The 25,499-nt window shown below is 29.9% G+C and overlaps 1 protein-coding gene across 5 annotated transcripts in view; it reads left to right on the top strand.

Annotated features, from left to right (window-relative positions):
• Epac (Exchange protein directly activated by cAMP) overlaps positions 1–25,499 on the top strand; it is a 181,873-nt gene that overhangs the window by 89,286 nt on the left and 67,088 nt on the right. For 2 of the 5 annotated variants that reach the window (XM_065511858.1, XM_065511857.1), the window contains exon 1: positions 20,498–20,569. The exons of the other annotated variants lie outside the window; for them this stretch is intronic. In XM_065511858.1, coding sequence (XP_065367930.1) covers positions 20,513–20,569 — 57 coding nt within the window. In that variant the 5' untranslated portion in view covers positions 20,498–20,512. Of the gene's footprint in view, positions 1–20,497; positions 20,570–25,499 lie in introns of those variants that run through there. 5 annotated transcript variants of the gene reach the window in all.

Here is a 25,499-nt window from a genome sequence, read left to right as displayed (position 1 = left end):
GTTCTAGTTCTAGTTCAGTTCTAGTTCAGTTCTAGTTCAGTTCTAGTTCAGTTCTAGTTCAGTTCTAGTTCAGTTCTAGTTCAGTTCTAGTTCAGTTCTAGTTCAGTTCTAGTTCAGTTCTAGTTCAGTTCTAGTTCAGTTCTAGTTCAGTTCTAGTTCAGTTCTAGTTCAGTTCTAGTTCAGTTCTAGTTCAGTTCTAGTTCAGTTCTAGTTCAGTTCTAGTTCAGTTCTAGTTCAGTTCTAGTTCAGTTCTAGTTCAGTTCTAGTTCAGTTCTAGTTCAGTTCTAGTTCAGTTCTAGTTCAGTTCTAGTTCAGTTCTAGTTCAGTTCTAGTTCAGTTCTAGTTCAGTTCTAGTTCAGTTCTAGTTCAGTTCTAGTTCAGTTCTAGTTCAGTTCTAGTTCAGTTCTAGTTCAGTTCTAGTTCAGTTCTAGTTCAGTTCTAGTTCAGTTCTAGTTCAGTTCTAGTTCAGTTCTAGTTCAGTTCTAGTTCAGTTCTAGTTCAGTTCTAGTTCAGTTCTAGTTCAGTTCTAGTTCAGTTCTAGTTCAGTTCTAGTTCAGTTCTAGTTCAGTTCTAGTTCAGTTCTAGTTCAGTTCTAGTTCAGTTCTAGTTCAGTTCTAGTTCAGTTCTAGTTCTAGTTCTAGTTCAGTTCTAGTTCAGTTCTAGTTCAGTTCTAGTTCAGTTCTAGTTCAGTTCTAGTTCAGTTCTAGTTCAGTTCTAGTTCAGTTCTAGTTCAGTTCTAGTTCAGTTCTAGTTCAGTTCTAGTTCAGTTCTAGTTCAGTTCTAGTTCAGTTCTAGTTCAGTTCTAGTTCAGTTCTAGTTCAGTTCTAGTTCAGTTCTAGTTCAGTTCTAGTTCAGTTCTAGTTCAGTTCTAGTTCAGTTCTAGTTCAGTTCTAGTTCAGTTCTAGTTCAGTTCTAGTTCAGTTCTAGTTCAGTTCTAGTTCAGTTCTAGTTCAGTTCTAGTTCAGTTCTAGTTCAGTTCAGTTCTAGTTCAGTTCTAGTTCAGTTCTAGTTCAGTTCTAGTTCAGTTCTAGTTCTAGTTCAGTTCTAGTTCTAGTTCAGTTCTAGTTCAGTTCTAGTTCAGTTCTAGTTCAGTTCTAGTTCTAGTTCAGTTCTAGTTCAGTTCTAGTTCAGTTCTAGTTCAGTTCTAGTTCAGTTCTAGTTCAGTTCTAGTTCAGTTCTAGTTCAGTTCTAGTTCAGTTCTAGTTCAGTTCTAGTTCAGTTCTAGTTCAGTTCTAGTTCAGTTCTAGTTCAGTTCTAGTTCAGTTCTAGTTCAGTTCTAGTTCAGTTCTAGTTCAGTTCTAGTTCAGTTCTAGTTCAGTTCTAGTTCAGTTCTAGTTCAGTTCTAGTTCAGTTCTAGTTCAGTTCTAGTTCAGTTCTAGTTCAGTTCTAGTTCAGTTCTAGTTCAGTTCTAGTTCAGTTCTAGTTCAGTTCTAGTTCAGTTCTAGTTCAGTTCTAGTTCAGTTCTAGTTCAGTTCTAGTTCAGTTCTAGTTCAGTTCTAGTTCAGTTCTAGTTCAGTTCTAGTTCAGTTCTAGTTCAGTTCTAGTTCAGTTCTAGTTCAGTTCTAGTTCAGATATCCACAAATGTTTAAATCCTTATTTAACTGAGACATTCGTCTGTCTGTTGAAATCAATTTTCTGAAGACCCCAGATATCTTCGGGATCCAAATCTTCAATAATTCTGTCAGACATGCTTTCGAGAAGTTTGCTATTTAAAATTAGCAAAATCGGTCCACAAATGGCTGAGATATGAGAAAAATATATGGATATGGATATTTAATGATAGATATTTCAAAGACCATAGTACGATGGTTCAAAATCGGAAAAATATATTTTAACCCGATTTTTTTCACCAAAAGTTTTTTTCGCTAAATATTAAAAAAAATTGAAAAAACAAAAAAATTTTAAATTTAAAAAAAAAATTCCAAAAAATTAAAAAACTGCAAAAAAAAACAAATTTTGTTTACCTAAAAATATTTTAAATTTTAATTTTGAAGTATAATTTGGTGAATGGTATATAAGATTCGGCAGAGCCGAATATAGTTCTCTTACTTGTTTTGTTACTTTATGCCAAATATCCTTATTTTAATAGTTTATGTTTATTACAATAAACCACTTGAAACATTTACGAAGCCATTTCAATAATTAAAATTATTTTAAATGTTTTAAGTTTAAACAAATTGCTGCTAAAAACTTTTTTATAACTAAAAGTACATTATAAGGAAGTTTTCAGCTTTTAAGAAAACATTTTAATACTCAAACATTATAAAGTAATCACCTACAAAATTGTTTATAAAACTTAACTAATAAATACTTGTAATATATTTTTTTCTTTCTAGGTATGAAACTATTTATGAAGAAGAGCGTTGAAGTACGAATAGCTATGAGTACTTGAATATGTATGTATTTAAATATAAAATTATGCAACCTACATTAATAATTACATATGGATGGATAGATGGATGTATGGATGTAAATATGTACTTGTACAATATTTAAATAATAAACAAAACCTTGCAAACAGCCATAAACTCATGAATGTAATAAAATATAGTCAGTTGCTATAGGAATAAATTCATCTAGAGGTTTCTGGGGGTACACACAGATACATAATTAAAACTAAAGGTAATTACATCAATTCTTTGACGTGATGTGATGAAAACTGAAAAAAAAAATAAAAATATAATAAATTGTAAATCTTTATACCTGCATATGTATGTGAAGTAAGTACCTATGTATGTATGATTTATATGTAAGTACTCATGTATAAAGATGAGTATAAACATAGGAATATGTATATAATTAAAAATTCCAAGTTAGTGGGTTTATCTTGAGCAAAATCACAACCAGAATGATGAATAAAACTCAAGCACCGTTAAGCGCAAAAGTAAACATTAATTTAGCACATCAAAAGAAAGAATGGAGCAGAAATGTTAAGAAAAATTGTATCTAGAACAGCTTCATTATACTTAACATTTAATTGTATTTACATACGAAATACCTACATGCCACAATAAGTATCTATGGATGTAGTACTTATATACGCACTAGTTAAACCAACAGATGTAAAGATATAAGCAGGTAACATGTAATTACCAACAACAACTTTATCTTCTATTCAACTGTTGCTTTGTTTGGCAAAATATGATTCGATAGCGAACATAGTTTGAGTTTTTCTTTTCTTCTTGTTTTCCCTTTATCTAATGAGGAAATTAATTATCAGTTTATACATACATCTTGAAAAACGTCTGCAGAAAAATTACTTGATTATAAAGGCAATCAGATTATGTAAAGGTGATAACCACCTTCAGCTAAAATTATTATTACACTGTTTCGGTATAGAAATGTTCAGTATTTTTGAATTAGAACTGAACACACATGTATGTCATTCCGTTTGCAATTTCTTCAATATTCATTTACGAGGGTTTCTCACTAATCTTGCTTCACGCCCCCTCCCCCCCGACCCATTTCATTGAAAGCGCGGCCCACTTTTTTCGTGATGTTTTTTTAATTTTTTTTTAAACAAACACAAACTACGAAGCTTTTTCCTTGTCTGCAGATACAGTCAGATTCTCTTGCCTGAATCGAACTCGCAACCCTTAGAATGATAGCTAGCACACGCTAATCAAGGAATTAACTAAAGCATCATAGCATTGTTTTTGTTTAAACTCTTTAATGTTAGAATAAATTGTCATATACTTCTCAGCACCCATACGTCACACAGTGCTTTGTTTTCATATAGGCAATGGACAAAAATAGAAGGAGTTATTGCAGACAAATAAAAATTTGTGGAACATTACCCTTTGGTAAGGTTAAGAAAAAATATAATTTTTGAAAAAATCCGTGAAAGGACACGGGTACCTCCCATATATCCTGAACATATAATTTTGAATAAAATTCACAGTTATACTCCTAACATTTTAAAATTTGGTTATAGTCATTTTAATAAAGTTATTGTTGTTTGTGAAAATTTTTATTACAATCGCAGCAAGGATTCGGGTGGCTGCCATACATCCTTTTCCTTAAAAAACTTATAAACCTGTATAAAATTATTAATTTTCAGAAACTATTGTTCTCTTATAATATTAGATGCAAAGTTATGAAAATTTTATCGAAAGGATACTCATAATTCCAAGACATCAAGATTTCAATATCCTGTATAACATATAATTATACCCTACACCACCATAGTGGGGAGGGTATTATGCGTTTGTTTTTTTTTAAAAAATTCGTAAAAATCGTTTCTTATTTTGGAACCAATTTGGTTATAATCATTTTAATAAAGTTATTGTTGTTTGTGAAAATATTTATGACAATCGCAGCAAGGATTCGGGTGGCTGCCATACATCCTTTTCCTTAAAAAACCTATGAACCTGAATAAAATTATTCATTTTCAGAAATTATTGTTCTCTTATAATAGCAGATTAATTTAGTTATTAACATTTCAATTCTAGCAAGGATTTACATAACTGCCATATATCCTTTTTTAAAAAAAATATTGAAATATTTTATATATTTTCTAAATTCGGAAGGACGGATGGACGGACATTTTCAAATATTGATAGCCTTATGGTTCAGCTGTTATTAGAAACTGGATGTTGGACTATACTTTAAGTGTTCCTAATATCAGCAGAAGCTCATATTAATATCTAAATCTAAGGATATGTAGGTTATATTAAATTATTGAGTTACTTACATTTACGGTAAAAATGTATTATTTATGGGTGCCATCAAAACAATTTTTTTTTAAAGTTCTAGTCAAAACGGACAAATAATGATTTCACATTATAATAAATAAGAGATAGGCATTAGATAAAATTAAAGAAAAATCAAAATTTATTAACACGTTTTTTTTCAAAATTAAATCAAACTTTAGAATTTTTTTTGATTTCAGCAAAAAAACATACAACATCAAGAACCAAATAAAGACCTATTAATACACTTTATGCCATTAAACTACTTTTGTTAAATAACGCAATATTTCTTAGTTATTTAAAAGAAAAAACGGTATTATTTTATAAAAAAACCAAAAATCTGGAGCTATTTCCCTAAACCATCAAATTGAAAATTTACGAAATGGTAATTTATACATTTAAACAAAAACAAAATTTTAATAGTTTTCATACGAAAGGACAACTAATGATTACATTTTCTTATAGACAATGCTTATGGCTATTCTATAGTAAAACATAATCAAAATAGATTAACACGTATTTTACTAATATTCCAACAAAGTTTTAGAATTTCAAGTTTACAATAAAAAAATTTTAATTATTAAAAATTGCGCAGATTAAACTGTTAAACATTTTTTGACAAAAACGGTAATTTTCCAAAATTCCACATTCATATTCTTTCATTTGCAGCCAATGGCGAGTTTATATCTTTTAAAACGAACTTTTAACAATGATTTTAGTTAACCTTAAAAAAAATTTATTTTTCTCCATAAAATTTATGTTGAAAATGTACTAATTTTAGCGACCTCTAGTGACGACAAAAAAAGATATTTATAAAAAGGTCTTTTTTACACGAATGAGTTATTTAGTTGTCTATTGAAAAATATAAATTTCATTAACATCAAAGACATGATCTTGTTTTTGATTTTTGTCCATTGAACAAAGCACTGTGCGTCATCGCTTCGGTTTTTAGCCGTATCCATTTCTTCATTATAAAATATAGAATAATTTGGAGTTGATGATCGAAAGCCATTTTTCCAAACCTAAATTTTACACATAAAAGCCTTAGTAGAATCATGTGCTCTCAAAATATTCAATATCAATTGGTTACTTTATACATCCCATGTAATCTAGCCTTTAGACAATTGTCACTTTAGTGTCTCTAAGTAACCTAGAACGTAGTTACATCGGTTCATTATTTCACCTAGCCCCCATACAAATGTCCTCTAGAAATTGGACTTTATCGGTCATAAATGTTTAATTTATGTATGTATCTACACAAATTTCGCTCCAATTAAGTTTTATATTTACAAAATTCATGTCACCAAATTTTGTTACGATCGGTCCATAATTAGTCATAGCTCCCATATAGACCCGCTTCCGAAAATCACTTTAACGTGCTTAAATCACTTAAAAATGTTGGTATACTCACAAAATTCAACATAGTAAACTTTCATATAGACATAAATCACACGACCTAATTTCATGGTGATCGGTCTATAATTGGTCATAGCCTCCATATAAGGCACACTTCCAAAAATCACTCAAAATTATAAATGATTGAAATTTTAAAAGAAAAATATTTTTACTCATTTACTTGGTATAGGGTATTATATGGTCGGGCTTGACTGACCATACTTTCTTACTTGTTTTTATAAAAATGGAGGGATTTAAGCAATGAGAGAGATTTAAAAAACTGGAATTTTTTTTAGGAAAAGGTGTAGTTTCTTTATCCCAAGAAAATCTCTATAATCAGTTTTTCCTACACCTTTTATTTGAAAAAAAAAGTAAACTACTCAAATAGTTTTGTTTTGCTATAGTTATTAGTTGTTGTAAATATTAATGTGTAGATGACACGATAAATTCCCTGCAAGCCATGGAAATAATGATTCCACTAGACTACCCAACAACCTACTTGCAAGAATTAAAACTGGCGAATTGAATACGATCATGTTATTACAAGGGGTCAAACGGTATTATCTACCAACTAACGATTTTGTTGGTGAATGGTAATGCAGAGTGAACCATGCCTCCTTATAACTTTACATCAGAAAAGTAAATAACTATGTTATGGGAAAATGAACAAATAGACAATTTATAGAAGAATTTATAATTTTATTTCAAGGTTTTCTTGAAACAATAACTAGAAGCCGATACTCAACAAGTGGCCTCTAAAATCAAGTATTAGATCTAGAACATTACCAGTCATGCTATTAGTTTTGTCAGTTCCCTTCATATGTGGAATTAACAATAATCAAAGTAAGTTTTGAATTAATAACTGTCTGGAATATTTCCCATTTTGAAACTACCGGGTTGTAGATACATTTCTAACGGTTTATCTTGTAAATTTAGCTAAGTGTATGTGTTGGTGTTATGACATGTTTAAGTGTGTGTATTTGAGTGAAGTGTTGAAAATTCACATTAATACTTAATATTACTTTTTGTATCTATTGCTGTTGTTTTTGTTTTTGTTGTATGTATTTCTTGCGATAATTAATTTACAGAATTTTTAATGAGCAGATTTTATAAATACAACAAATGTTGCCGGTAACTACTTATTTACCTCATTTTTTGTTTTCGTATTTCTGCACGAAATATTATGAACTTTAATAAATTTAGATTGATGGCATGTGATATTGAAAGAAATTCTCATGAACCATAAAATAAATAAATAAAACATTTCGTATGCTTTTACAATCAACTTAATATCAGTGGGATTTGGAATTAAGAGAACTAAGAGTACGGATTCTTTGAAATTATTACACATAATAATGTTTACTAAAATATTTTTCCATGATATGCAGTTATAAAGAATTCTATAAAAATTGTCCTTTAAATATCTGACCTTTTGTTAACTTTAGGTGAACTGAAATAAAATTAAAGATGACTTGAAATCTTAAATTATATACAATGTACAGTGATATATACTGAACTGAACTAGAACTGAACTAGAACTGAACTAGAACTGAACTAGAACTGAACTAGAACTGAACTAGAACTGAACTAGAACTGAACTAGAACTGAACTAGAACTGAACTAGAACTGAACTAGAACTGAACTAGAACTGAACTAGAACTGAACTAGAACTGAACTAGAACTGAACTAGAACTGAACTAGAACTGAACTAGAACTGAACTAGAACTGAACTAGAACTGAACTAGAACTGAACTAGAACTGAACTAGAACTGAACTAGAACTGAACTAGAACTGAACTAGAACTGAACTAGAACTGAACTAGAACTGAACTAGAACTGAACTAGAACTGAACTAGAACTGAACTAGAACTGAACTAGAACTGAACTAGAACTGAACTAGAACTGAACTAGAACTGAACTAGAACTGAACTAGAACTGAACTAGAACTGAACTAGAACTGAACTAGAACTGAACTAGAACTGAACTAGAACTGAACTAGAACTGAACTAGAACTGAACTAGAACTGAACTAGAACTGAACTAGAACTGAACTAGAACTGAACTAGAACTGAACTAGAACTGAACTAGAACTGAACTAGAACTGAACTAGAACTGAACTAGAACTGAACTAGAACTGAACTAGAACTGAACTAGAACTGAACTAGAACTGAACTAGAACTGAACTAGAACTGAACTAGAACTGAACTAGAACTGAACTAGAACTGAACTAGAACTGAACTAGAACTGAACTAGAACTGAACTAGAACTGAAATAGAACTGAACTAGAACTGAAATAGAACTGAACTAGAACTGAACTAGAACTGAACTAGAACTGAACTAGAACTGAACTAGAACTGAACTAGAACTTAACTAGAACTGAACTAGAACTGAACTGGAACTGTAGTATGCCCCACGGTGCACTATAATTCAAATATGAGAACTTTTCTTAGTTGTAAAACTAAATTTTCTATTAGTTTTAATAGTTATAAACATGAATCCTTTTATATCACCTAAACCGTAAATCTGTAACCATAAAAACCCCCATTAAAAGAACATTTATTTAATAATATTTGTTTAAAGAAACCCATTTACAAGTGCAGCTAGCACACTCTATTGTTTTAATTAAACTTTGATCAATCAAGTGAAGTATTTTGTGCACATTAACATGTGTTTTTTCTTCATGTATTCCATGAATACGAGAGTGCTTAGTAAGCACTATGGGGCTTTAAGTATGAACAAGTAGTGCACTTGCCAGCAAAGTGCAAAAAGTTTACAAGTATCTGTGGATGTGTTAATATGAAACAAATAAAAAAAAACAATGTTTATAAATACAAAGAAACAATAGCAGCAATGGCAAACCAATTCAAAAAATCAACTACATATAGTAAAATAACAAGAGGCAAGCAACTATTTTCATGTTACTGACCATCGACATTATCACGTTAACTTTACGAGAGTTGACGCTACGCATCGTTAAGTGTTTGTTACAGAAATAAAGCTTAAAATCACATGCAAACATAGATACACACACTCATAGATTTTTATACAGATACAAAATGCATTATTTGTTTGTATGTATGGATGTAGAGTTGGTGGCTGGTGGTTATCGAATGAATGGTTTCATGCATGTGCATTCATTCATTCAGTCACTCGTTCACTCAATAACCAAACGTCAGCACAATGGACGCATTTAAACCTACAAAAGTTGGTTGTAAAAATGTTTATGTATGTATGTAGGTAGGTAAGTGTGTGAGTGTTTATGCAGCAGGAACCTTACAAAAACATGGTAGTGTTACACTTCAGTTAACCTCAAGAGCAAAAAACATCAGCTACATCGGTTGAACAAAAAAAAAATGCAAACTTCAATAACTGCAAATGCATAATGAAAACTACAAGAAACAACAAAAAAAAATAACACACAAACTGTTAGTGAAAATCATTGAAACCCATAAATGACCATCAGCCCGAACACCATCAGCAGCAGTAGCACTAGCAGCAGAAGTAGAAGTACACAAAAACAAGCACTAAAACTAAACAATGACATTTGAAACAACTATCAAAAAGTATGATGTAGTAGTCATCAACAATAAATAACAATTACATACACTACTCAATTTACCAACTAACAAAATGTTACACCATTTCCTCTCTATGACTAAATAAGTCATATATTCAGAACTTTTTGTACGAGGGTTACTCCTTATTAAGTCAAATCTGACAATCCGACCTTGACAAGTTTGATGGGGTTTTAAAAAACTGAGAAGAATTTAGTATTTATGCGGACACTCCCAGTAAAACATTGAGCTCCATTTCAAAATAGTTTAGAAAGAGAAGCATTTTATCGCGTACTTCGCAAATGTTGCTTCTTAGATCTTAATCTGCTAAACTGCTTCAATTTCAAAACGATAAATCAACAAATCGTAGGGGAGAACGTAAGAGTTAACTCTTTCCGGTTTAGTGGTCACTTTTCTAACCACCTTTTCTAGAGTCTTTAAACAATTTTTAGTGACACCTATTGGCATTTTGCTAAATAATTAATTCTTTTTAAGTAATCGTTTTACTTTTTTGGCAAAACTTTGCCGTCAGGTTGCTCTGGTTTTCAGAGCTCAATAAAAAAAGGTCAGAGTGTTTATTGTTCATCAAATTTAGTGTTATTTTGTGTTTGTTTTGTTGGCTTGTGCTAACAAAGTAATATTTTATTCTATACTGTTTGATAAATAACGTAAGTAATAGAGTGGTTAGATTACTAACCACTGTGACTGAAATAGGCTTTATATAATCATGGCTATTCTTGTTCTCACTTTCACCATTCACCATATTTTTGAAAGTATAATTACAACAATAAAATAAATAAAATTTCGAAAATTATATAATTAAGGTTAAAAAAATTCCGTGTAAACATTTATAATTAGAAGTGCAGAGAAAATTAGATACTATTGTTGTAAATATGCTTCCAAAAATAAGATGAATGGTGAAAGTGAGAACAGGAATAACCCTGAATGTGTTTCTCTACAAAATATGTTATTTTGTAAGGATGCCGCGTTTACTCAATGAATAATAAATTGAAGATATTTAGTTCAAAGGTATACCTTCGAATGTGTCTGCAGTCTTGAACCCGACGAAGACCAGAATTATTAGGATCAATTCGATCTGATGATGGTGCTCGGTGACATACCTTCAGGGCTCAGGTCAAAATATGATAGAGACTTTGATTCGAATTTGGCTTCTTATCGGCCTGCAATGAAATCCCCAACAACTTGCGGTAACAGTGTAGTTAGTAATTGTTAATATAGATATTTGTTGTTTTCTGTTGGCAACATTCACCACTGTGTGTTTGAGTATGACAAGTCTAAAATTTCAAAGGCGTTTTGACAACACACTCACTTGTATAATAAACATAATCATTAACATCATCATCGTAATGGTCATTTTCTAACACACACTACAAGTGCATAACAATTGGTGGTTTAAAGAAACTAAACAAAATAGTTTTTATTCTATTGAAACTTAAATAAATATTTAAGTGTTTTATAAAGTGATCTAGTTTGATGTTTTAGGTAACCTAAACAGTTTAAACAGTTTAATGTCGGTTTAATAATAGGTATAGGTAACAAATTTGGTAACATTCTGACACAATTTGGCCAACATAACATATTCATAACATATAAGGGCATATGAAGCTTTACGGCCTTAAGGATTTGGGATTTTTAGAAACACATTAGCTTAACTTCTCACTTGCTTATTAAACAATACAGTGTAAAAAACAAAGTTTTTTTGTGCTTCGAAAATGTAGAATTTTGTGCCAACAAAGCCTCATATGCGGGAAGTTTTGCTTTACTTCTTTAATTTAAAACAAGCTGTAGGTATGGTCGTTCAAGCCCAACCATATAATACCCTACACTAAGTAAAAGAGCAAAAACATTTGGGAGCTATGACCAATTATGGACCGATCACCATGAAATTAGGTCGTGTGATTTATGTCTATATGAAAGTTATTTATATTGAATTTTATGTGTATACCAACATTTTTAAGAGATATATGCACGTTAAAGTGATTTTCGGAAGAGGGTCTATATGAGAGCTATGACTAATTATGGAGCGATCGCCATGAAATATGGTGACATGAATTCGGTACATATAAAACTTATTAGGAGCAAAACTTGTGGAGATACCAATATAAATTAAACATTTATGATCGATAAAGTCTAATTTCGGGAGGACATTTGTATGGGGGCTAGGTGAAATAATGGAACGATTTCTGTCAGTTTCAATAGGCTCCGTCCTTGGGCCGAAAAAATAATATGTACTAAATTTTATCGAAATATCGATAATCGACTCAGAAAGTGATTCTGAGTCGATCGGTATACTTTGAGGTGGGTGCTAGACTAATATTTTTGGGCGTTACAAACATCTGCACAAACGCATTATACCCACCCCACTATGGTGGTAAAGGGTATAAAAAATGTGCTGCTGAAGCACACCGATTGCTCACCGAAGCTTATGGTGAATGTGTTTTATCGGTTTCGGTTCAGAAGTGGTGATTTTGACACGGAAACAAAAGATCGCCCAGACCAGTCAAAAAAGTTTAAAGAACAAGAATTGGAGGCATTACACCATGAAGATTGTTGTCAAATTCAACAAGAGCTTACAAAATCATTGGGAGCTACTCAATTAATCCAAAAGCCAGAAAATTGGGTACAATACGAATTGAAGCTGAGAGACCTAAAAAGACGATTTTGTATGTCTGAAATTCTGCTTGAAAGAAAATCATTTTTGCACTGAATCATTAATTGTGATGAAAAATGCATCCATACGATAACCCGAAGCTTAAGAGATCGTATGTGAAGCCCGGACAACCGGCCGAATCGCCACCAAATATTCATGTGAAGCCCGGCCAACCTTTCAAATATCCATGGCGCTAAGGAAATTATTTGCATTTGGTGGGAGCAAAAGGGTCCTATCTATTATGAGCTCCTGGAATCTGGCCAGACCATCACAGGGAACCTCTACTGAACGCAACTGATTCGTTTGAAACTAGCATTGACCGAAAAACGGTCAGACATGAAACCGTGATATTCCATCATCACAACACTCGGCCACATGATGCAATACATGTAAAAAACTATTATGAAAAAAGTGGTTGGGAATAGTTGCCTCACCCGCTTTATAGTCCAGACCTTGCTCCGTCCCACTATTATTTGTTTCGATCGATACAGAACTCTCTATCTCTGGGATATACTTCACTTCAGAACAAAGTATACGATATTGTCTAGATTCGTTCTTGACCTCAAAAGATGAGCAGTCCTTTTGGTGTGGAGTAAACACTTTGAATAATTTAATATTGATCAAATGTCTCAAAAGTAAAGCTAAAAATTTAAAAAAATTCCGCATTTTTAAGTCATACACCCAATAAAAACCAAAATTTCTTCAATTTCAAAATTAAAATCGTTAAGTTTTGGACGAATAAAATATATTGCTTTGAAACTTGTTTAACATGATGTTTTTTTATTTATTCTTTAACTAACACGACGAATTTGAATGAAATCGTTCATAAATTGTCGCCGATATTTTGAAAAAAAACCGTAAAAATTCAGAATTCGAATTTTCAAACTATAACCCCCTGTCTATACTTGACAAATTTTTATAAACGTCAAAATGGTTGTCATGATAAAAAATTATCAGGTATAGTCTCCATTTATTAGTATTATTGATTCGTTATGACAAAATTGTTAGTGCTTTTGATAAGACAACTTTGTCTTGACAACAAATGTCATTTATTGTTATGATAAATATTTGTCAAGTATAGACAGGGGGTAACAGATAAATAGAAAAAAATTACTCTGAATTATTTCAGAAACTTTCCTTTAACCGACGAAAATTTAATTTGCAAATGAACATTTAACCCTCCGTTACTCGCAACTGATCTAGTTGATACAGCAAAATATTTTTTATGGTAAATTTTTTTAAACAACCTGAGTTTTAAGCTATTCTTTGATAAAATAATATTTTTACTGCAATTTTTTTTGTATTACTTTGAATTTAATAATGTTTTTATGTTTTAGAAATAAAATGTGAAGATATTAAACGCGCCTTTCTTTTATTGATATCAATTTGATACATTGCGACTAGTCTCGATTGAAAATGATTGCGACTAACGGAGGATTAAATATTCAAAATTAAATATCTTGTAAATAATCTGGTTTCTTTTCGAATTGTTTTTTGGGAAAACCCTTTCATAACTCTTTAATATATCGCACTGGTTCCTGTAAAGAGATTCAACTCAAAATCTAAAAATTTTCAGTAGAGGCAAAAAACATTTTTTTTTAAATTTCAATAAAAGTTGAAGACGGATACAACTATATTTTCTGGAGAAAGAGTAGAGAAAATGATGTACGATTTTTATGATGGGTAGATATGACCACTGTACATCAAATTCTTGCAAAAAGTAAAAATTTAAAAATTTTTAAAGAGTTATACGGGATTTTTAGTTGACTCTCTTTAGAGGAACCAGTGCGATATTTAAATATGTATTCTAATTATTTACACATTTTTCAGAAGTAGATTTAGTTTGCCTATTGCTGTAAATAAAATTTATGTAACATAACTTTGCCACATGCCAAATAAATGGACACAGACACAGACGTCATCCAGCTAAATTGCATTAAAAACAGACAACAAGGTAGTGGCAGTTATACAACAACCGCTAAACAAGTTACAATAACAACAGGCGATATACCAAACTAAAATCCCTGTGGTTTTTGTAATTCGTTTGTAACTATTGTACATTTGCCACCACTATCTTGTGGATTTTATTGCAGGACTCAAAAAAAGCCTGACTAAATTCATACAACTTAGATTATTATTAGTCAAAAATCTTTAACTATGAGCACAATCTGATTTCTGACACCTTTTCAAACTCTGTCCAAAATAGTATTTCGTTATATAAATTTCAGAGAAACTTGTTTGAGTCGACAAGACAAAAGAAAAACAAACTAGTGCATTGAAACCATAGTTTTGGGTGCATTTTTTATTTTTACTAAAAATAGTAATAGTAACAAGAAACACAATCATAAAAACTAAAAACTAAAAAAAAATAAAACTATTAAAAAAATGTATTAAATAATGCATTGCATGTCTAACTTTATTGTCATCTCGCACAACTGAAAAATACAGCAATGGGAAATACAGACGCTAACACAGTGTGACTTTAAAACTCTTTTTTATTCAGTTTTTTTTTTTTTTTTGTAATAAATTTTTTTTGTTTTGGTCGTTTTTTTTTGGAGCTGCCATGCAACGCTGCCTTTAAAGAAAATTTTAGTGCTAAAACCAACTTTAACAAGTGCGGCCATACAAAAATACAGATCTGTAGAAAACGCTTAAAATAACTGAAAAAAACTAAAGTAGAAAATTAGAAAAATATTTAAAAAAAATTAAAAAAAAATACTGAACAAAGTGCGTTTTTTGTTTAAAATATTTCTTTAAAGTTGCCTAAACCTTTAATTAAAATAAATTGGCCAATTAAAAACAACATGAAAAAATACGTTTAAACTAATAATTATACATAGTTTTTTGCTAACTACTCATATTTAATATTCATTGTTATTAGTTCGTTTGCATATATAAATAAGTATGAACAAAAACGTAATAAATAAATACAAATTGCTAAAAATAAATTTGTTTAAAAGCTATAAACAACAAAAAAACTATTGTACAACTAATTAGCATACAATTTAACACTTTCCTTTTATTCTATTGTTTCTTTCTATTATTTTTTATTATTATTACTATTATTTGATTTTAAATATTTTTGCTTTTCCTAAGTAATACAATAAATAACAAAAAATTACAACTAGTGTTTTCAATTGAAATTGCAGTATGTATTTAAATTGATTAAATTGAAATTACTTAACTGAGATTCTAGTAAAAATAATAAAATTATATGCAGAACGCGACAAATTTTAAATGCTTGGGTATCTTTTCAACTACTACATGGATTTAAAAATTATGTGAACGAAAATCAAACATCAGGGCCTTGACTTTTTGAAAATTTAACTTGTAACCATTGTTGTGGCATACATTGTAATCTACTAGATGTCAAACTTGTCCACCTCAAATGTGAAATAGCTTCAAGAGCCCTAGAGTAATTCTTACACAATCCATATATATTTGGCTGCAGATATGACTAGGAATAACTAATGACACAGTGATACTCAGAGAAAATAGATTCATGACAGCAACCGAATTTGTTGCCAATCGAATATTTCGGTTGAACACAAAAAATTTTTCGATTCCATCAACAAATTGTAATTTGATAAAGATGAATTTCGGTTGAAGCAACCAAACTTTTGTTAACCCTTCTAAAATTATGTAGTCACAACTGTAAAATTCGGTCACTAAGCTAAAATCATTCGAGTAATATTTGGTTCGGGTGGGTTTTAGTCTCGAAAACGCGACAACCTAATTTTAAATCTCTGGGTATCTTCTCAACTATTACGAAAAACGAAAATCATACATCAGGTCTTAAACTTTCTGAAAATCTAACTTGTAGTCATTATTGTGACATACATTGTGATCTACCAGTTGACCACCTCAAATGTGAAATAGCTTCAAGAGCCCTAGAGTAATTCTTACAAATCTATATCGATTTGGCTGCAGATAAGATTAAGAATAACTTATTACGCAGTGATACACAACCGAATTTGTCGCCAATCGAATATTTCGGTTTCACAAATAAAACTTTTCGGTTCCATCAACAGAATGTCACTTGATAAAGAAGAATTTCGGTTGAAGCAACCAAACTTTTGTTAACCCTTCTAAAATTATGTAGTCACAACTGTAAAATTCGGTCACTAAGGTAAAATCATTCGATTGGCATCAAATTCGGTTGATATCACGATCACGAATCTGTTTTCTGTGTATACATAAGAGATCGAAAAACTATGCAGGGGTTCTCTCTCATGTAGCAATTCTGTTTGGTTGGAGTCCATAGAGTACGGAAATACTTACAGTTTTTTCTCGATAACTTCGTTTTAGTGAAATTATGGTATTCTTAAAGTTACAACTTAAAAGCTTAATAAATATACACAGCCTCAAAAGTGAGTAAACACCAGCGATTTTTTTGATTTTTTTAAGATCATGAAAATCTCTTTTTCAGAACCGAGCTATAAATAGCAAATTTCCAAAAAGTTGACTATAAATAGCAAATTACTGTAAGCTATGATTTTTCGAAAACCATATTATCACAAAAATTAGCATAACTCATGCATTTTTAAATAGCTTTTTATTTACTTCAGTGTTTTGGAATGCTAACTTCAGTAGGCATTTTCACTACAATAAGAAAAAATATTTTACTGCCTCACGATCAACTTAGAGCATGAAGAAAATAAAAATTGTTTAAAAAAAGTGCGCTTTTTGAATCATAAACAACCGTAACACGGACATTTGCCAACAAATTTTCACAAAGAGTCTTCTGTTTGGAAGGTAAAACTTTAAAATGCGGGATTTTTTCAAATTGTTCACTTTTATATTGAAACTTTTGTACAATATAAATTTATTAAAAATATTGGCCACCCATATATGAGTGGGTGGCCAATATAACGGCTCATCTTTTGAGGCCAAGAACGAATCAAGCCAATTTCGGATACTCTGTTCTGAAGTGAAGCGTATCCCTAAGTAAGCGTTCTGCATCGATCGAAACAAATAGTAGTCGATCGTGGCAAGGTCCGGTCTATACACGCAGAGAAAAAATATAATTGGACATGGTTACTGTAACCATTTAAATAGTGTTACAAGATTTTTAACAATATTATAGTCACAGTAACCATTTACATGATTGTGGTAACCATAATATGGTTAATTTATGATTCACATGATTGCATCAACCATATATATGGTTACAGTAAATAAATACATGTTTGTGGTAACCATATTTATGATGAATAATTTTATCATAATATGTTGTTCTCAGATTATGATAAGCCTTAATTAAAGAGCAACATAATATGATAAGTCCTTCATCAATTCTTATGGTACCCAATTTCCCTGCTTTTGGATGAATCTTGCTGCTTGCAAACGTTTTAAAATTGCTGCTTGAGTAGCTCCCAAGTTCTTCTTGAGTTTTACAACAATCTTCATGGAGTAATGCATCAAATTATTGGTCATCAAACTTTGTTTTCCGTGTCAAAATCACCACTTCTGAACGCCACAAACCATCTCTCGCACATTGAAACCGATGAAATACATTCACCATAAGCTTTGGTGAGCAATCGGTGTGCTTCAGCGGCACTTTTTTCAAATTAAAGAAGTTAAGCAAAACTTCTCGCATATGACGCTTTGTTAGTGAGAAGAAATATTATGAGAGCCTCTGCATGGTTAGCAATTAGTTACATTTTTTGACAAGGCCTTTTCCTTTAATTTGTAATAATATATATTTGTATTGTTGATAACACTCTGCTACAAAATGACACTTTTTGTCAGAATTTGAAAAGCGACCTAATGGGGATTGTAGGCCTAGGTGAGGAAATACTAAAATCATTTTCAAAGATTTTGAAACACCCTAAAAATTTTGAGATATTTTGAAAAAAAAAAGTTTTAGGGTAGGTCGTAGTACTTTAGTACCTCTAACTCACACATTTTTAGACCGAAAATTTTAAACAATTATGGATAGACAAAGAATTACGCTTTCTTAAAATGTATGCACAAAATTTATATCAAAAAAAATTGCGAGTTTTTATAAAAACTTTTACTTTATTTTTTTCGTAATTTTTCATATTCAACAATAGTTAATTTAATTTTTTTCTATGAAAACCTATTCTTTTTTGCACAATGTTTTAAAGATAATTTTATATGGGAAAAAATGAGATATTACTTGTTAAAATCGGTTTATATTTGCAAAAGTTATTCAACTTTTTTGAAAAAAGTTCGAAAAAATTTAAATTCAAAATTTTACAAATATTTTTTTTTACAGTTTTTTGTTTATTTTTATTTATATGCGCTGGGGGAGAAAATACTAAAAATGATGTTAATTAAAAGTTGAATAACTTTTAGAATTTTCACCCGATTTCAATAATAACCATGCTTTGTTAAGAACTATATGTGGGTATAAATTTTTATAAACTTCATATCAAAATAAGCAATGAAAAGCGACTAAAATCAAAAAAGTTGATAAATTTTGTTTTTCTTTTAGATATTCTTAACAAAAACAATACTTATAACTTAAAAATGTATCAAAAAATGCACGTCATTTTAAAGCGTGATCAGTTTTCTTTCCAAACCCGTTAAAAAATTTAAAGTCGGACAAAAACTGACTAAGCTACAGGTCGATAAGTCGACGAACATCACTGAAAACGGTTTTTTCAGAATAACTTCTGAATTTGAGGGTGTTTCTGAAATTTTTAGAGACAATTTGTAGTGTACTCAGCAAGACCCACGCTAGGCCGTTTTCCAAGTTTTTTTTCCATCGTAGCACCGTGTAATTATTTAATTTGATCGTTAATTTCAAAAACCAGTCCAGCAATAAATTTTGATTAAATTAAAAAAAATTTATATTTTTTCCTATGAAAGTTATCCATTTTCCTATTTTTATCTACATTAACATATATTTTAATAATAATATAAAGTTTTCATTTGACTGGTTTCTGGAACAAACAAATAACCAACCCAGTAGGATTTTAGAGCTAGTAAATCTTTAATTTTTTCACATTTATTGAGACCTACAACATTTATAAAAAAGGTTCTATTACATAGTATAAAACAAGTAAAGCCCTGTCCCTTGACTTCTTTCTGCACTAAACATGGATTTCTCTTCTTTGCATCAACCTAATAGGGGGTGAAATATTTATTTTTGCTGCATTAAACGATGCATTTACCTTAACAAAACAGTAATCGCCCAATAACTCAATTTTGGATTTTTTGTTGCTTGACTGGTTTTTGGAATAAACGATTCAATATAGGTTACTGATAGTAAGCAGGGACCGAACATGATCGCTTATTGACCTGTAAAAAATAAGAAAGTCAAGGAAGTTGGTATAAAATTACCAAATAAGAAACAAAGATTACTGGTCATGTTACAAAATTTATAGAAAGTGCATAATAATTCTTATTCCATATTTTTTATGCCGACCACTGATTTGCTCTATATAGCAATAGCAAAATCCATTTTCTAACAAAACGTCTGCCAAACAAATTATATTTGCAAAGAATAAACAAATAAATCAAACTAAAAACACTAGTTAAATAATTTTACACTTTAAATTCAGGGTAAATATCGAATTATATTTTGTTTATAAAAAATACGTGCTTTTTACAGTTACATTCACCTAAAATTTGATTAAATTTTATGTGAATGTTTTTGTTCAAGCCAAAAATAAACAAACAAACAAACAACAAGAAATAAATTTATTTAAATAATAAAAATTCATTAAATTAAATTATTTATGTATTTATTTTGGCAAAAAAAAACAAAACTAATAAAAAAAAAGAAAAAACAAATTGAAATTATTTATTTTTGTTCATTGACCGTTTTATTTCAAACATTCATTTATTTATTTGTTGTTTTTATTTGTTTAAACATAATAACGTCTATTATTCATTAGCAGTGGTAAATGTTTTTGTTGGCCACTTTTATTTAATTATTTATATTTTTTTCTTTTTGTAAATATTTTTGTAAACATAATGGTGATACCATGTCAATAGTTGTAGTTGCAAAGCGCCAGTAGTTTAATATTTAATAGCAGTATTTGTAGCACGCATACATATTGAAACACAAGAGTACTCGAAACTCGTAACACTGTGCAGCTGCTGCAGCAAGTTACGATTCAATTGAAAATACTATATAGTGTTATTGGTGGCATGCACATGGCTGTTTGTATGTAGTTAGTTGCACGTACATATGTTGGCCTGGCAGTTCAGCAGTTACTGAAATTTAAACATGTTATCACGTCGCGGTTTATATGATGTGGAGCAGTCGACTCGTCGTTATGCAAAGGTAACAAAAAACAAACAATCTCGTTATACTCTTACTTACATATTAATTATTTTTACTAACTATATTTTGTGTATCTTGTTTGTATATGTTAGTTTTTGTTTACAAAATTTATTGCCATACAATTATTATTATTAAATTGCAAAATTTGTCTATAAAGAAAGCAAGCCAGTTAGAGAAACCCCCAACATTCGCACACAATTTGTTATACAATTAGGGAAATTGTTTGGGGCAATTAAAATTACCAGTATGTTATAATTAAATAATTAAATGTGTGCGTACTTGGTTTTTATTGCTAATAAATTTAAGTTTGTCAGCTAAATTTAGTAATACAATTAAATTATTTAAAATTTAATGTTAAAAATGTGGCATACTTTTAGGAACTTATATAAATAGTAATAAATTACAGCTGATTTTCATAATATATTTTAAAAATATACCCGTATCATGGAAAATTATATATTTCCTGAATGTAATGATAGTGTAATTAAATCCATTTTCTCATTAATTTCAAAAGCACACTTTACTTCTTATCATAAATACCTAAAAGTATGCTACTTTTATGTAAATCAAAAAGTAACGAACAAATTCTTGGAATATTTTCGAAAAAAAAAGTAGAATTTTAATTGTTTTTATTTATTTAAATACTGCACAGTGCTACTGAGTATTAGCTAAATGATTAAGAGCTAGTTTCTGGGATAGAGATAATCTACATTCTTCGCTTAAACCTAAATTAAACTAAAAATTGTGTTTCTCACTTATTGTTTATATGCTATATAATCTAGGTTTAACTGAGCATCATTGGTGAGTTAAACCTAAGTATAAAATGCCAAAGCACAAACAGATGGAAAATAAAATAAACAATTCAGCACAGCAGCTCTTTGTTTTTATTTGCTTTATTAACATCAATATAATTTTTAATATACATTTTATATACTTTTATGTCGCTTTTTCTTTTAGAAAGTTAAAATTTACAAAAAAAGTTATGTAACGCGGTTGCTTTTTCTTATAAAATGTATAGTATTGCCATATTTATATGAAAAAATTTGAATAATAAACATGTGATTTGACTGAAAAGTATGGCAATGCTAACAAAATTAATCCACTAGTGAGAAACACAATCATTGGTTAAATTCCGGCAAAATATGTTTCAGGATTAATATAACGGCGTGTTAAGCTGAGTTTAACTGACAAGTAAGAAACTAGCTCTAAGTGGGTTTGTTGGGTTTGTTAGAGGGTACAAAACTAAAAAAAAAACTTATTTACGATTTGGTAATTTGGTCCTGATTCAGATTTTTATACTAAATAATTTTTTATTGATTTTCATACACATAAATTGAAAATTGTTTTCTGAATCAGGCTCTAAATTTATATGTACATCTTGCGTCATAATTTTACAATTTTAAATTTCTAGAAAATTGTTAAACCTTTTAATATCTGGGGTCAAAATTGTGCACGATATTAAAGTTAAGACCTCTGCACTAAAATATTAATATAAAAATTTCATCAATTTGATAGAGTTCAAACTTTGATGTCTTGGTCAGTTTTGGCCCCAGCTGCAAAGGGGTTAATAAAGTCCTATTAGTAATCCAAAGAAGCAATCTGTTATTAAATATTGTAATTTTATAATTTTAACAAAATTATAATTAAAATATTATTATTACAATTAAATATTGTAATTTTTTAATTTTATCAAAATTGACACAAAAAACAAAATTTCCTTAAGATCCACTAGTTTCAATTCGGTCTCCACGCTAACCCGTAATAGGTAGAATCTTTAAAATTTGCATTTTTAATCCTCATTTAGTGTTTATAAGAATCGAAAAATATTTGACCGAAAATATGAAATTTCAAATAAAATATGCAACCTCTAAACGTCATCCGAGTTTGCTGCAATTTTCAACATTTGAATTTTAGAAGACTTTCTACTGTTTAGTCCTAGGAGTTCGTACATGTCTTAAGCCTAGTACTCAGTTCATATTTGTGAAAAATTATGGTTTTTTGACATTTAGTGCGAAAGAAGTGCTGCTTATATTATTTCGTAGTTAAAAAATAAGGTTGTCAAATTATTTCACATGTTTTGACAGCATTTCGCATGAAATTTTAAAAATCTGGGTTAACAAATATTTTTGGTGTAGGAAAGATCTTTTAAATGTCTTTCGTCTGACAGCAATAATGTCTACCCTGCCAAAACTTACATTGCAAAGTAATGACTTAAAATGCTAATAAATTGTAAAAGTATCACGAATATAATCATATACGGACACCACTACGTGATAAAAGACCCGTTTCTCCCAGTTTTGCCCAAAGTCATGCACTTTTTTCGGTGTCATTTTTGCAAAAAAGTGATCATTTTCTCAGGCTCATATCTTGCAAACAGTTCGGAATTTTGATTTAATCTCTGAGGCAAAGTTGTAGCCCTTGTCATAAAGAACAGAAATTGTGAACATATAAAATCAAAAATACTTCATCTTCAAGATCAAAATCGCAAAAAAAAAACTTTAAACAATTCGAAATAACTTTAGAAATGAATTTTTATAAAGCTGCCTAAAAGTATGCTTTAGTTTTTTTTTGGTTTTTTAGGCCCCATAGATTTGAGGCCTCGGTATCATTTTTGCAAAAAAGTTATAATTTTCTCAGGCTCATATCTTGCAAACAGTTCGGAATTTTGATTTATTCTCTGAGGCAAAGTTGTAGCCCTTGTCATAAAGAACAGAAATTGTGAACATATAAAATCAAAAATACTTCATCTTCAAGATCAAAATCGCAAAAAACTTTAAACAATTCGAAATAAATTTAGAAATTAATTTTTATAAAGCTGCCTAAAAGTATGCTTTAGTTTTTTTGTTGGTCTTTTATCACGTAGCGGTGTCCGTATATGGTTATATTTCCATGACTCAAAAAAACATGGTGTTATACATTGGAATTAAAACTCGGTGATGTCATTGAAGGCCATTACATAAGTCCCGCTTAAAAAAGTCATTATCAAGTTCGTTTACAAATACGGACTTAAATAAGTAATATATTTCTTTAAAAAAGAAATTGAATGAATAAAAAATTGTTTAAATCAATCTGAATTAACATAAATGTTATCATTCATAGGTTGAATGAATTAATTATGAATTTGGTTTAAAATTACAATACTGTATATCAGTTTATATGCCAGCCATTACCAAACTACTTCTAAGTAATGCAGATGGTATGAAATAGTCATTGACAAATAAGGTATTGAGTAATTGCAAGGTATTATCAAGTTTTTGCTGCAAGTCTATAACGGAATAACAAACTTATATATACTTTTAATACTAATGGTGAAGGGTATCAAAAGTAAAACAATTACACCCTATAAACAATTAAAGTTTTTTTTTCAATAAAACACTCAAATGCCTAAAAATGTTTAAAGGTCTGCAAAAACATTTCATAAAGAAATGTCACAAACAAACAAAAAATAAACTCACGTTTGACCCAATTTTCAAACTAGAAGATAATTGAAGAATTCATGTTTAAATGTAATTTAACAACAAAAAAAGTGCGTAATTTCATAAATATTTTTTAATTAAATTCTTTTTTTGCGTATATAAAGCCGCTAGCCATTTCTTTAAAAAATCGTTCTTATCATTTCCACACAATCTTCATGCTTAAAATATTTATTTATAACCTGATATTTGCTACATTTAACTTAACATCCGCCCATAAAAAAAGACACTTTCATACTTTTAACTAAAGTCTATTTACTGGAAATCATCTTTTCAAACTGAAATAAACACATTTAACCAATGCATTGCAACAATAATAACCAACTGGAAAAAAGTGTAAAAAAACCGAGAAAAATATCATTAAAAGTTTACTTTAGAGTTTTCGAAATCGAGTACATTGAGTTACTGAGAACACAAAAAAAACAACAAATGTAATAAAAGAAAAAATTTGGTTTAAAATTGGTTTCTTGCTTTATTTTATGTCAGTTTTGGTTTATGACCGAAAAGAGAGAAACAAAAAAAAAAAAGAAGTTGTAAAATATGAATATACACAAACTCTAACTCAAAATAAATGACCAACCAACCAACATTGTAACAATAATGAATAATAACCAAACAAAAATTAAGTATTAGTCATAAAAGAAAACCGAATGACCACATTAGGGGTATTCAGTGGAAAAGACAACAAATTAACAATTTAAACATTTTTAAAATTTTGTTAGCAATTTTATAGTCACTGTTATTATTTATATGATTGCGGTAACCATAATATGTTAAAGTTACCATTTACAACCATTTTTATGATGTATTACTTCACTATATTGTGTTGTTCTCGGATTATGGTTTCCATACTATTGTGATATAATGATGAACATGATTGTCATAAACATATAGCAATCATATATATGATCTCCCAGTTTTTCACAAAGTCATGCACTTTTTTTAATGAACCCCCACAGATTTGGGACCTCGGTGTGATTTTTACAAAAAAGTGATCAATTTCTCAGGCTCACATCTTGCAAACCGGTCGGAATTTTGATTTACTCTCTAAGGCAAAGTTGTAGCCCTTGTCATAGTGAACAAAAAAAATCCATCTTTAAGATCAAAATCGCAAGAATCTTAAAAAAAAAATTTTACCATTTTTCCCCATAGGTAGCAAACGGTTCAAAATTCAAGGAACTAATCAACTACAAAATCGTACCTAAGATCTCAACAAACTAAAGGAAAATTGAGTGTTTTGGGTAGAGTTTTTATCCCGGGAATTCCCGGTACAAATTTCCCGGGAATTTTGCCAATTTTTCACTACCCGATTCCCGGGATTTTTAGTCGGGAATCCCGGGAATTAAAAACTGACGAAAATACATAGAAAACAAGTTAGAGCAGTGAAAAGTTTTTTACAGTTTTTTTGCTTATATCTCGGCAATAATAGACCTCTATATTATTTATTTGGGGTTTTT

The sequence above is a fragment of the Calliphora vicina genome, chromosome 5 (genome assembly GCF_958450345.1).
Source record: "Calliphora vicina chromosome 5, idCalVici1.1, whole genome shotgun sequence".
NCBI classification, from domain to species: domain Eukaryota; kingdom Metazoa; phylum Arthropoda; class Insecta; order Diptera; family Calliphoridae; genus Calliphora; species Calliphora vicina.
Note: the sequence above shows the minus strand (reverse complement) of the source record. Positions and strands in the feature narration are given on the sequence as shown.